The 10487-nt window shown below is 33.4% G+C and overlaps 3 protein-coding genes across 4 annotated transcripts; 1 reads left to right on the plus strand and 2 right to left on the minus strand.

Annotated features, from left to right (window-relative positions):
• Positions 1-516: 516 nt before the first annotated feature.
• Positions 517-2518, plus strand: LOC124914505 (alkaline ceramidase). 2 transcript variants are annotated; one of them, XM_047455069.1, is made up of 4 exons: positions 517-730; positions 1099-1185; positions 1273-1611; positions 1712-2518. In XM_047455069.1, exons 3-4 carry the CDS (start codon positions 1358-1360, stop codon positions 2226-2228), a joined length of 771 nt encoding a protein of 256 aa, XP_047311025.1. In that variant the 5' UTR covers positions 517-730; positions 1099-1185; positions 1273-1357; the 3' UTR covers positions 2229-2518. The 2 variants fall into 2 exon arrangements, with proteins under 2 accessions (XP_047311025.1, XP_047311024.1); XM_047455068.1 differs by lacking the exon at positions 1099-1185.
• A 95-nt stretch (positions 2519-2613) lies between these two features.
• LOC124914201 (homoserine kinase) lies at positions 2614-3928 on the minus strand. Its single transcript, XM_047454700.1, has one exon. It carries the CDS (start codon positions 3838-3840, stop codon positions 2722-2724), a length of 1119 nt encoding a protein of 372 aa, XP_047310656.1. The 5' UTR covers positions 3841-3928; the 3' UTR covers positions 2614-2721.
• Positions 3929-4488: 560 nt separating this feature from the next.
• On the minus strand, positions 4489-8940 carry LOC124915154 (phosphatidate cytidylyltransferase 1). The gene is made up of 13 exons (XM_047455818.1): positions 8721-8940; positions 8571-8613; positions 7858-7939; positions 7510-7763; positions 7110-7261; positions 6797-6938; positions 6472-6628; positions 6015-6062; positions 5839-5925; positions 5287-5415; positions 5130-5186; positions 4949-5032; positions 4489-4874 (listed from the first exon to the last, which is right to left on the minus strand). The coding sequence occupies exons 3-13, from the start codon at positions 7918-7920 to the stop codon at positions 4800-4802; spliced, it is 1248 nt and encodes a 415-aa protein (XP_047311774.1). The 5' UTR covers positions 7921-7939; positions 8571-8613; positions 8721-8940; the 3' UTR covers positions 4489-4799.
• Positions 8941-10487: the final 1547 nt, after the last annotated feature.

The raw sequence follows: 10487 nt of genomic DNA on the forward strand, positions 1-10487 counted from the left end.
AATACTAAAATATTATCTATTTTAAATTTTTATTTTTTATTTATCATTATATATTAATATTTTAAAAATCATTTTATCAAAATAAAAATAAAAATATACCCACCTCAAAATCATAATCAACCATTTAAATAACTCAAATCCAAAAAAGTTAAATATTTTACTAAATAATTGAGTTTTATGATTAAAAAACTCATTTTTATACGTGTTTATAATTTATTGGTTAGACTAGTTCAACCTGTCATTGTTATTAACTTAAATTTAAGTATTCTGTATATATTTTTTTTTATGTTGGTGGTCTGTATTTGATGTTATTTTTTCTTATTAAATATAACTTTTCTATTATGTCATTATTATAAGGTCAAATATTTATATATTATGTAAATTTGATTATATATTAAAATATCAAATTATTTATAGAATAAAAGGTCAAATTTCTTTATCAATTAATTTTATATATAATTTATTTTAAAAGGAATAAAGTTAAAATTGAAAAGGAATTTAAAGAAAGAAAAATGAAAAATTGGGAATGATTTGACCGGTCATTCAAGAATCCTTGGGGCTCAAGCTCGGGCTCAAGCTGAAGTAGTAGCATCGGTCGTCTCTTTAACTTTCCGATCCATCCATCGTCTCCAATTATACAAAGACAGACTCAGAGAGAGAGAGAGACTATATTCTCACATCAAGGAAAGGAAAGGAAAGATGAAATATGGTCGTGTTACCACTGAATAAGGTCTGCTTCTACCTCAGATCACCAAATGTTGACCTTTTATTCTCTTCTTTCTTTATGTCTTGATCTATACTTTCTTCTTGTTCAAACACTTAATTGATTATTATTATTGGATCTGTATTGTTTTTCTTCATAGATGTATGTATATTCAATTATATGTACGAACCACTTAGGCTTGTTGAACGTGAATGACAACGAAACGTTTTCTATGATCTTAATCTAATGTAAGAATGTGATGGCTATTGCTATCTTTTGAGTTGAATTGCTTGAACAGATTTAAGAAACACTTCGTTTATAATGATATGATAGAGATCAAGAATGACTTTCTTCTTTATACTTATGTGTTTTATTAACCCTAATTACAAATTTAGGTTAAATCGCATACAAGTGAATACACAGTCACCTCAGGTTAAGATGAGTTTTATTCCAACATAAATGCAGTGTACTTGCTTGAGAAGGCAAGTTTGAATCAATATGGTGACCTTCAAAAGGGTTTGGGTTTAGGGTTTGGATTTGAATATTTGTTTATGCAATTTGATTTGCAGGTTTTGTTGAATTCTGCAACATTCTAGTGGGAAGGACTCCTCATAACTTACTTTAGAGCTGTTCATAACTATAAAAAAGCGCAGGATGGCTGATGTAAAGTGGAGCTTCTGGGGTCCTGTTACATCGACCATTGAATCTTGCGAAGGGAATTATTTATATTCTTCATATATTGCGGAGTTCTTCAACACCATATCGAATATTCCCTGTGTTCTTTTGGCTTTAATAGGCCTAATCAACGCCGTAAGGCAGAAATTCGAGAAGAGATTCGCCGTGCTTCATCTTTCAAATATGATTCTTGCATTTGGAAGCATATTATTCCATGCCACTTTACAACGTGTGTAAGTATTTATCTTAAGAAATGTCAATAAATGATCATTTAGAGGTATTTCCTGATTAGATTTTGCATACCATGTATGATTTTGGGTTATTTGGTGACAGGCAACAAGAAAGTGACGAAACACCGATAGTATGGGAAATGCTTCTTTACATATACATCCTATATTCTCCAGATTGGCATTATCGGAGTACAATGCCTACTTTCCTGTTCATGTATGGTGGAATATTCGCAATTCTGCACTCATGGCTCCATCTTGGGATTGGATTCAAGGTGCATTGCTTAGTGCTGGGCTTGCTATGCCTTCCTCGAGTGTACAAGTACTATATCTATACAGAAGACGTGTCTGCTAAATGTGTTGCAAAGGCATACACGGTTACCTTAATTCTGGGTAGCTTTTGTTGGGTTTTTGATCGAGCTTTGTGCAGTAAGATATCTAGATGGTCATTCAATCCTCAGGGTCATGCCTTATGGCATGTCATCATGGGATTCAACTCTTACTTTGCAAACGTATTTGTGATGTTCTGTCGTGCACAACAACTAGAATGGGATCCGAAGATTGTCCATTTTATGGGAATTCTACCATACGTCAAGATTCGCAAACAAAAGAAGACCCAATGACAGAAAACAAAGATGGGGTAGAGAGGAGAGTATAGCCTTTCAGGTTTTACTAGTATTTGAAAGTTTTGATTGATGATTGGGGAATTCGAACATATAACATTGTTAGCCAGCCAGACTCTTTCTACTTGATTGAACATTTTATCATTCTATTATTATTCAGATGTTGAAACAAATTCTGTCTGTTTGTTTACCTCCTTTCTTTGAGAGGAGGATGTTTAATTTGTTGATTTTAGGGTTTGAAACATGCAAAGTTTAGTGATTCTTTTCAATTCAATTGGTATTTTGTTTAATCTTTGTTTCTGTTTTGGGATTTTAATCATCATTTGGTGGTTTCAATGAACTGGTTAATTAGAATTATAGAGAAATCCAGAGTATAAGAAAAATGGGATATCAAACAAAAATCCCCCAAATTCATTCATTCATTGATGTTATTATTATTCATAATCCATAGAAATTGATCAACATGATCTTCATCATCTCTTCTTTAACACACTTACTTACTAGAGCTACTAACAAGCCTAGCACCGATCCTGTCGAGCTTTCTTACCACAGAATTGGATCTCAAATTGCCCTCCTTCATAAAAGCTTCCACCATTTTCTCTCCAATTTCCCGACCCTTCTCTTCATTGTCAATCACTGCAACAGCAGTCGGTCCGGCGCCACTGATCGTGCATCCAAATGCCCCTGCTTTAATGGCAGCCTTCTTCACCCCTTCCATACCCGGAATCAGAGGAGCCCTAGTTGGTTCAACTATCCTATCTGACGATAAAGCCAACCCTAATCTCTTCACATCTCCTTCCAAGATTGCTGCAACCAACGCCCCAGCTTGACTGCTATTCCATGTATGATGCGACATTGATATTTCTTTCGGTAATGCCGCTCTCATCTTCTTCGTCGGAGCTTCGAATTCAGGGTTCACAAGCACAAAGAACAAGTCTTTATCATTTGGGAATCGAAGTGGAATCAATTCCAATGGATCGTAGCTTCTAATTAAGACGAACCCACCCATTATAGCTGGGGCTATATTGTCTGCATGATAACCAGAGACTTTGGATTCCGATTCCAGCCCTGCAAGTACCAGATCGGAAGCCGATAGCCGCCCGCCAAATATTTCATTTACCGCGACGGCGGCGGCGGCAGCGCTGGCGGCGCTGGAACCTAGTCCACTACCTAGCGGCAAACCTTTCTCAAGTGAGAGGGATAATCCGACTGATCGGATGTTGAGCATCTTCATTACGGAAATGGCGGCTATTCCGGCGCAGTTCCATAGAGGATCTTTGCTGAGTTTTTTGCCTGAGTTTCCAATACCGTCAATTTTAGAGATTGAGATCTGGCCGGGTTGAACGTCAGGATCGACAGAGAGGGTAACGTAATCGCCGATTCCATCAACGGCGCAACCCAGGAAGTCGAAGCCTGGGCCAAGGTTAGCAACGGTGGCCGGAGCGAATGATTTGACTGTTGTAAAGACGGGTTCGGGTTCGACTAACAAAGTGGTGGAAATGGCAGAAAGGTTGCATCTTGTAGAGAGAGATAGAGAAGAGGTGGTGATCTTGATCTTTGAAGGGTTCGCGAAAGGAGATGTGTAGATAAGAGATTGGTAAGATACAGCCATTACAGAAAGTCAAGAGGAGTTGGTGGCAGCAATTAGGGTTTTGATTTCAGTAAGAAGGAACAGTTCCCAGGGTCTATTAGAGAAGATGATCCGCTGTCCAATTTACAATTTAAATATGGTTTTACAGAATATTTTTTTAATGATGTTTCTTATTTTATTTTTATATAAAAACTTTTGTAAATAACTCAAAAATGAAAAATATTCAATATTTTTTTTAAGACAATTCCAACATAATCAAATTCTGCTCTTCTCTAATTTATTTTTTAAAATAAAATAAATCTCTCTAATAAATTGCAATATTAGATTCATTAATCAAAATGTTCAAACTCTAAAGTATGTCTTGATATATGCAGTTTCTGACCCTATATTAAAGATACATTCACATCCTTAGTTGCCTTATTCGGTGAATCTGAAGTTATACATGAATTCGACAAATAATTAATGTAATTGAAAAATAAAAAAACATTATATTACTTCCTTGCAACTCTTTAAGTTTTCTTTTGTGAATACATTCAAGAAAAAATTATCTATATTTGACACAAAAAAATAAATGGTGAACAGATTAAAAAAACGAAAAGACATAAGCACTCAGGAATAGAATCATGTGGATTAAGATTTACAAATCGCAAAAGCCAAAGCCACTTCCTAATCGCAAAAAGACACACTTAAACATCTTTTCATAATTAGCATAATTAGCAAATCAAGGGAAATACTATTAGCAATGTGTAGTAACTAACTCCTAAATAACAGCAAAGGATAAATTTGGTTTGTTTTTGGCAAATCCTCGGCCATATTAGGGGAGGGTGGAAAGTGAAAGATGTGGGACTGGTAGAGGTAGTGTACAATCAATCAATCACCATAAAAAAAGGACCTTTACAATGTGTACTCACTCAATAGAGAGAAGAAGAAGAATCAATGAATCCAAACAGCAAGGATCGATCATCTTCTTCCAAACATACTTATCGGTCTTGTACTATCTTCCGGAGCTTTGTGTATAAACTTAGTTGCTCCTCAAAAGACAGGTTCATCAATATCTACACAATACTTTCTATCGTCAATAATTTGTTTCAATATTTTCTTACAGATATGTAGATCATTTGTACATTACCTGGTCCATAATCATCTCAACAGATAGACTTTGAGACACAATAAATGACTGATGATAGATATATGCAAATACTGCCATCACCATCTGCGTTTTACAAACCCCACATTTTAGCATACATAATAATATGCCTAAACCAACTTCCATTGTTCTCTTATCAATCAATAATAGTCTTGCAGAATACCTGACAATCCATTCTATCGGTTATTCCACCGTGTCCAGGAATGCTATCTCCAAAATCCTGAAACAACCAAAAATAATAATGAAATCCGGGGATCAACAGCTTTGAACGCAATTAGATACGGCTTAATACACAACCAGAGATAGTAACAAGAGTACACCTTAATCTTGAAAGCTCTTTTGAAGCCACTAGCAAAGAAACCTCCAAAAGGAGCTATTATTGATGCAAAAAGGCCAAGGCATACTGCATGCCATTGAACTGGCAAAATAGAGATCTCTTTCCAGGGAAGCTGCATATAGAACATGACACCTCAAGATTAACGTAATTGACTACTATCATATAAATTAAATAAAAAACATGATCATGAGCAATAAGAAGTAAAAGGAAACAGATTACAAAGCTCTTATTCCCATCACACATTATTATCTCTTCAGGCTAAAGCAACATGGTCAGACCTAAAAAAATTCTGAGAAAAGACAGCTTTTGTGGTCCCTTTAGCTATGTGCATTTACATGTTTAGAACTCTTTCGTAAACAGGTATATGGTCTACAGAATATCCATAATGGGCAAGTATCAAATTAAGCATGCTTTCAGCAGAGAACCGTTTTTTCTACTGGTAGTTTAATTACATATGACTAGAAAGGCAATTTCTGATAAATGATGGATATGTCTAATATGGACAGCATTTGAGATCATAACAAGTATCACTTACCCATCCTGAAATCCACCTTGGTAAAGTGAAATACTCTGGCGTAAACAGTGGTCCAGGATCACAATCAAGCCACCCAGTTGACAAATCCTGCATTGTAGAACAAAATATGGAGATGTTTCTAATGAAGGCAAGTATATTTCTTAAACAAAGAACCTACACATTTAACAAAAGTTCACCTTTCTTGGGCATGTTAACCACTCGTACTGGCCCATAATGTTTGCAAGCTGCATAACACAACAATAAGCAATCAATTAACTCAATGTAAACAAAAATGATTATATAAACCTGCTAAATGTATGCTGGTGTGTCTAACAAATGACAGTTATTCAAAGTAGGACCAAAAAATCAGCACAAGCACAAAGATGCGATGCTTTAAAAAATACATCAAATATACCATTGCATTCCATTTCTGCCTAGATTTGTCCCATATATCTAGATTTACAAACTAAATGGAATTACACTAAAGGAAAGGCCAACAGAATCAAGGTCCTGTCAGCTGGATTTGCAACATCATGGTATACCAATTTCAATGTGAAATTTTCATTGGATTACATCCCATTGACATTACATGACTATCTAACAACACCAAAATGCATCTCTGAATTTGCAAACAGGTAAAAATAGATTACTGACCACAAATGCAGAGATGATGGTTGCAACTGATGCTCCAATAAAGCCTTCCCATGTCTTTTTTGGAGATAACTTGATCAAGGGAGTTCTTCCAAAGAAGAAGCCAAAGAAATATGCAGCTATATCATTGATTACAATAAGGGATGCCGGAAGCAGGAACCTGATGGAAAATACAAATATAATGAGTCGTGTTATAGATGGTAAATGATACAAACAAAGATAAAGAAGATTGGAAAAGGAAATCAAAGACTAAAGCTCCATTTTGTTATTCTTGTATCCTCACAAGGAGAGCTCAACTCAAAACTAAAATGCATTAATAGTAAGTTACCAGAAAATCCCTTCGAAAATGTTGGCTACAGTGAATGATGATTGGGTGAACACCACAATTAGAATCATGTGTGTCCATGCATATTGGCTAAATTGATACTTGTACATCTTCTTCTTCAATGTAAGGATGAACCACATGAAGCCTGAGTGTCGAGAGACATTTAACATGAGTGGGTTGGTACATCACGTGTTGAATATTACTTGAAATATCGTAGCAAAAACGAAAAATATAAATTAGTAATGAAACGGATATCATCTTTTGATATGCACTGTCTGATAGGGCCTGACAACATGTACTTAATCAGGAGGCTGACCTGCAATATACAAGAAATAGCATGTAACCATGTGGTACTTGATAAAATTGTTCACAAGCTGGTACAAATACTTGTCTATGGTGACAGTATTAACCAGCCTTTGATTGAGAATGCGGCCATATACAAACAGCATTGCAGTGAAGAAGAAGTGCCTGGAAGTAGAAATCAAACAAAAAAGTAAGTAAAAAATGTGCAACATGCCAAGAAGATCTCACATTAAAATTCGTAAAAGTAGCTTTCGTAGAAGACTAGTTGGCTTTCGTGTGACAAGTTGGCTTAATATTATATGGTATGATTAGGCACTTCTCTGAAGACTAGTTTTCCAACATGATATTTGCCTTCACCAGTATAGTCTTTCAAATCAAGTATCTATTAGAAGCACATCAGTTAGTTTCCTTACCAATTCAAGAGCCTGAATCCAGGGAGCTGTCTATCTTCATGAGCTCTCCTAAGTAGATTGAACAACTCCATTGCCATATAAATTTGGATGATGACCACCATAGCCCAAATGTACATGTGACCCAGATAGATTATCAGAACAAAACCGCCAATCATCCAAATAGATGAGTGAATACGAGTCCACATGGACTTATATTTGTTCTGGTCATTAATCAGTAGTTTGTTTCCATTTTCTTTGCTAACATCTGCGAGAACCTGAGATTTAAAAGATAAAACAATGAAATCAGACAGCCAAAATAATTGGATGTACTCAAATAGATAGATACATATACCCCCTATGATAACTAACCTCGCTTGATCTTTTCCTGTAGCGAAGCCGTCCAGGTGTGGCAGAGACATTATCTTTTTGCATGGCTCTTTGATTAAAAATTCTAATCAAGCAACAAATATCAGAACATTAAAATCGTAACAGCGCCTACTACTATAATACAGAATTGAAAAGCTTCCCTAGTAGACAAGGAATTTACAGAATGATGTCATGTCATATCAAAATCACACCACAAAAACCTTATACTATGTGGTCAAGATGAATACAAGTAGCGTGTATAAATTCTTCCAAGACTTGTAAGGGAATTTTTGGGTGCCCTATAGCTTTAAGGAAACAATACCAACCACAGATATTAATTATATGGAGTTCAAATTAACTTTTTCTGAATCTTAAACAGGACAGTAGGTTATGAAAATAGAACTGAGAATCTGTAGGAAGCACTCAATGTGCTTCAGATTCAAACTATAGTTTTGTTAATTTGGGTTATCAGAATTAATGAGCATCATCAATCGAATAATGAGGACAATTTTGAAAAAGTCCGTCGGTTTTACTAGCGATTTACTTCGAGAAAACAGTCTGATTTCAAGGCTGAACTTTTATCACTAGCTGATTGAGTGTGGAACAACAATCGGAATATCCTGAGATTTACAGATAGATGATGAATCTGAAGAAAGCGGGGTGTTTTGATATTGAATGCATAGAATATACATTTGAGATTCAGAAATGATAGTTACCGTCAAAATTGAGTTCCTGAAGCGTAGGTTTCAAATTGTAGACCTGTTATAAGCAAGCAGCATAGGAGAGTAAAATACATATAAAAAAAAGTATCGAGCTACATATCTGTTTGTTCGCATCCATGGAAAAATTGAAGAGAAATTATGAACCTGGTTTGTGTTTTTGAGTAGGCAAAGAGATGAAGAAAACCTAAACCCAAATGGGAAGAGGTGGAAGCGAGCTCAATTCCTTACTCAACTCTCCACCGTTTCCTGAACCAAAAGAAGAGTCTTTCAGATTTCAGGTTAAAACTCCATTGAAGAAGTTCTCTCTTTCTTTGCTTTGCAAGGCCTTTTTTTCTCTAATCATTACAGACCTTCCTGCCCAACCCAAAGCCTTGTTTCATAATCCTAATTAAATTTTATTATTTTATTGTTACAATTATTATTGATATTCTATATATATATAAATATTTTATTAGGGATATGAGTGATTGTAGGTTGGGTAGGAAAACTAACTAGGATCCTAAGACAGCGACCAGATTCCATTTTAATTAATTAGATAAATAATATGACATTAATAATAGCTTAAATCAAACGCATCATTTTTTTCTTATTTTATATTTATCCCACAAATTCTATTTATAATAAAACTTGTTTGACTCAATAATAGAGATGTCACAAAATTATGATTTCAAGTATGACTATCAAAAAAAATCAAAACTAAAAGATATTTTACAGGTCTTTTTCATCTCCTTTAAGGTTGCTCGCGAACCACACAAACAAAATTGTTTAAAAAAGAAATCATCACAAATTTTTTTATAAATATTTGTCCAGAATAGGATCATATTCCTTACTGTAATGAAAAAAAAGGAAAAGATTCACATTCGATTATTGCCAAAATGTAGCAAGAATAAGCATCTCAAATTAATCTTAATTTTCATCCCACTATAACAAATCTTTTAACCAACAATGCATTCCCATCTCAATAATACTAACAATGGTTAATTTTATAATGTGTTATTTTTGTTTTGTCCTTGTATTTGGGATATGAGTATTTATTTTTGGGTAACTGACATCACAATCTTTAAATTTTAAAGCTTTCAGTAAGTATATATTAAAATATGTATTAATTTTATAAATTCTTTTTTTAATACTGATAACGACTGTTTAGAAATCCCTAACTGCAATCGGGTAAAAAAATATTTAATTTATTTATATATTTTATTTGGGGTATTGATTAAGATTAAATAATATTTTGATTTTTTTAATAATTATATATATATATTAATAAATTTAATAACATTTATTTATATTTTACTCAAATTACAAGTATTAAAAAAAATACCCAATAATCAATCATACAATATATAATTAACTGACACTTGTTTATTTTTTTTAATATATAATTTGTATTTAAATATATAATCAAATAAGAACAAGTCAACGGGTCTCTACTCATCAGACGTGATAGTTAATCTCATAAAAAAATTGTGGAATGAAAATAAATTATTTCATTTATATTCTTTATTAATTATAGACTTATAGTCTTATAAGCCCAATATAGGCCGGTCCATAGTCCATACCAAAAGTTTGTTTGAATTATTACTTGATCAAGACATTTAAATTAAAAGTACCAAATTTTTTCTTATTCATTTTTATTAAATTTAATCACATTCAAACATTATTTTATTAAATATCGCTTAATCCATTAATTAAAATATTAAATATTCTTTATTTTAAAATATATATTATATATTAATATTTTTATCAAACAATATTTATTTTCTCAAAATCACTGCTAACAAACATTTTTCAAATAAATTAAATTTATTTCAATACACCCAACAATCTCTTATTATATTTACTATTTATAATATAAATATAATGTAGAACAAATCTGTCTTTTGGGAATTGGGATTCCCTTCAATTTGTTAT

Source organism: Impatiens glandulifera, chromosome 9 (genome assembly GCF_907164915.1).
Source record: "Impatiens glandulifera chromosome 9, dImpGla2.1, whole genome shotgun sequence".
NCBI lineage: Eukaryota > Viridiplantae > Streptophyta > Magnoliopsida > Ericales > Balsaminaceae > Impatiens > Impatiens glandulifera.

Coding starts and splice junctions, on each gene's coding strand:
- LOC124915154 (XM_047455818.1), bottom strand. CDS start 7,920: ATGCAAAAAGATAATGTCTCTGCCACACCTGGACGGCTTCGCTACAGG. Junction 5,187..5,286: donor AAAGAGCTTTCAAGATTAAG/GTGTACTCTTGT, acceptor TGGTTGTTTCAG/GATTTTGGAGATAGCATTCC. Junction 4,875..4,948: donor TTGAGATGATTATGGACCAG/GTAATGTACAAA, acceptor AGTATTGTGTAG/ATATTGATGAACCTGTCTTT.
- LOC124914201 (XM_047454700.1), bottom strand. CDS start 3,840: ATGGCTGTATCTTACCAATCTCTTATCTACACATCTCCTTTCGCGAAC.
- LOC124914505 (XM_047455069.1), top strand. CDS start 1,358: ATGGCTGATGTAAAGTGGAGCTTCTGGGGTCCTGTTACATCGACCATT. Junction 1,612..1,711: donor CATGCCACTTTACAACGTGT/GTAAGTATTTAT, acceptor ATTTGGTGACAG/GCAACAAGAAAGTGACGAAA.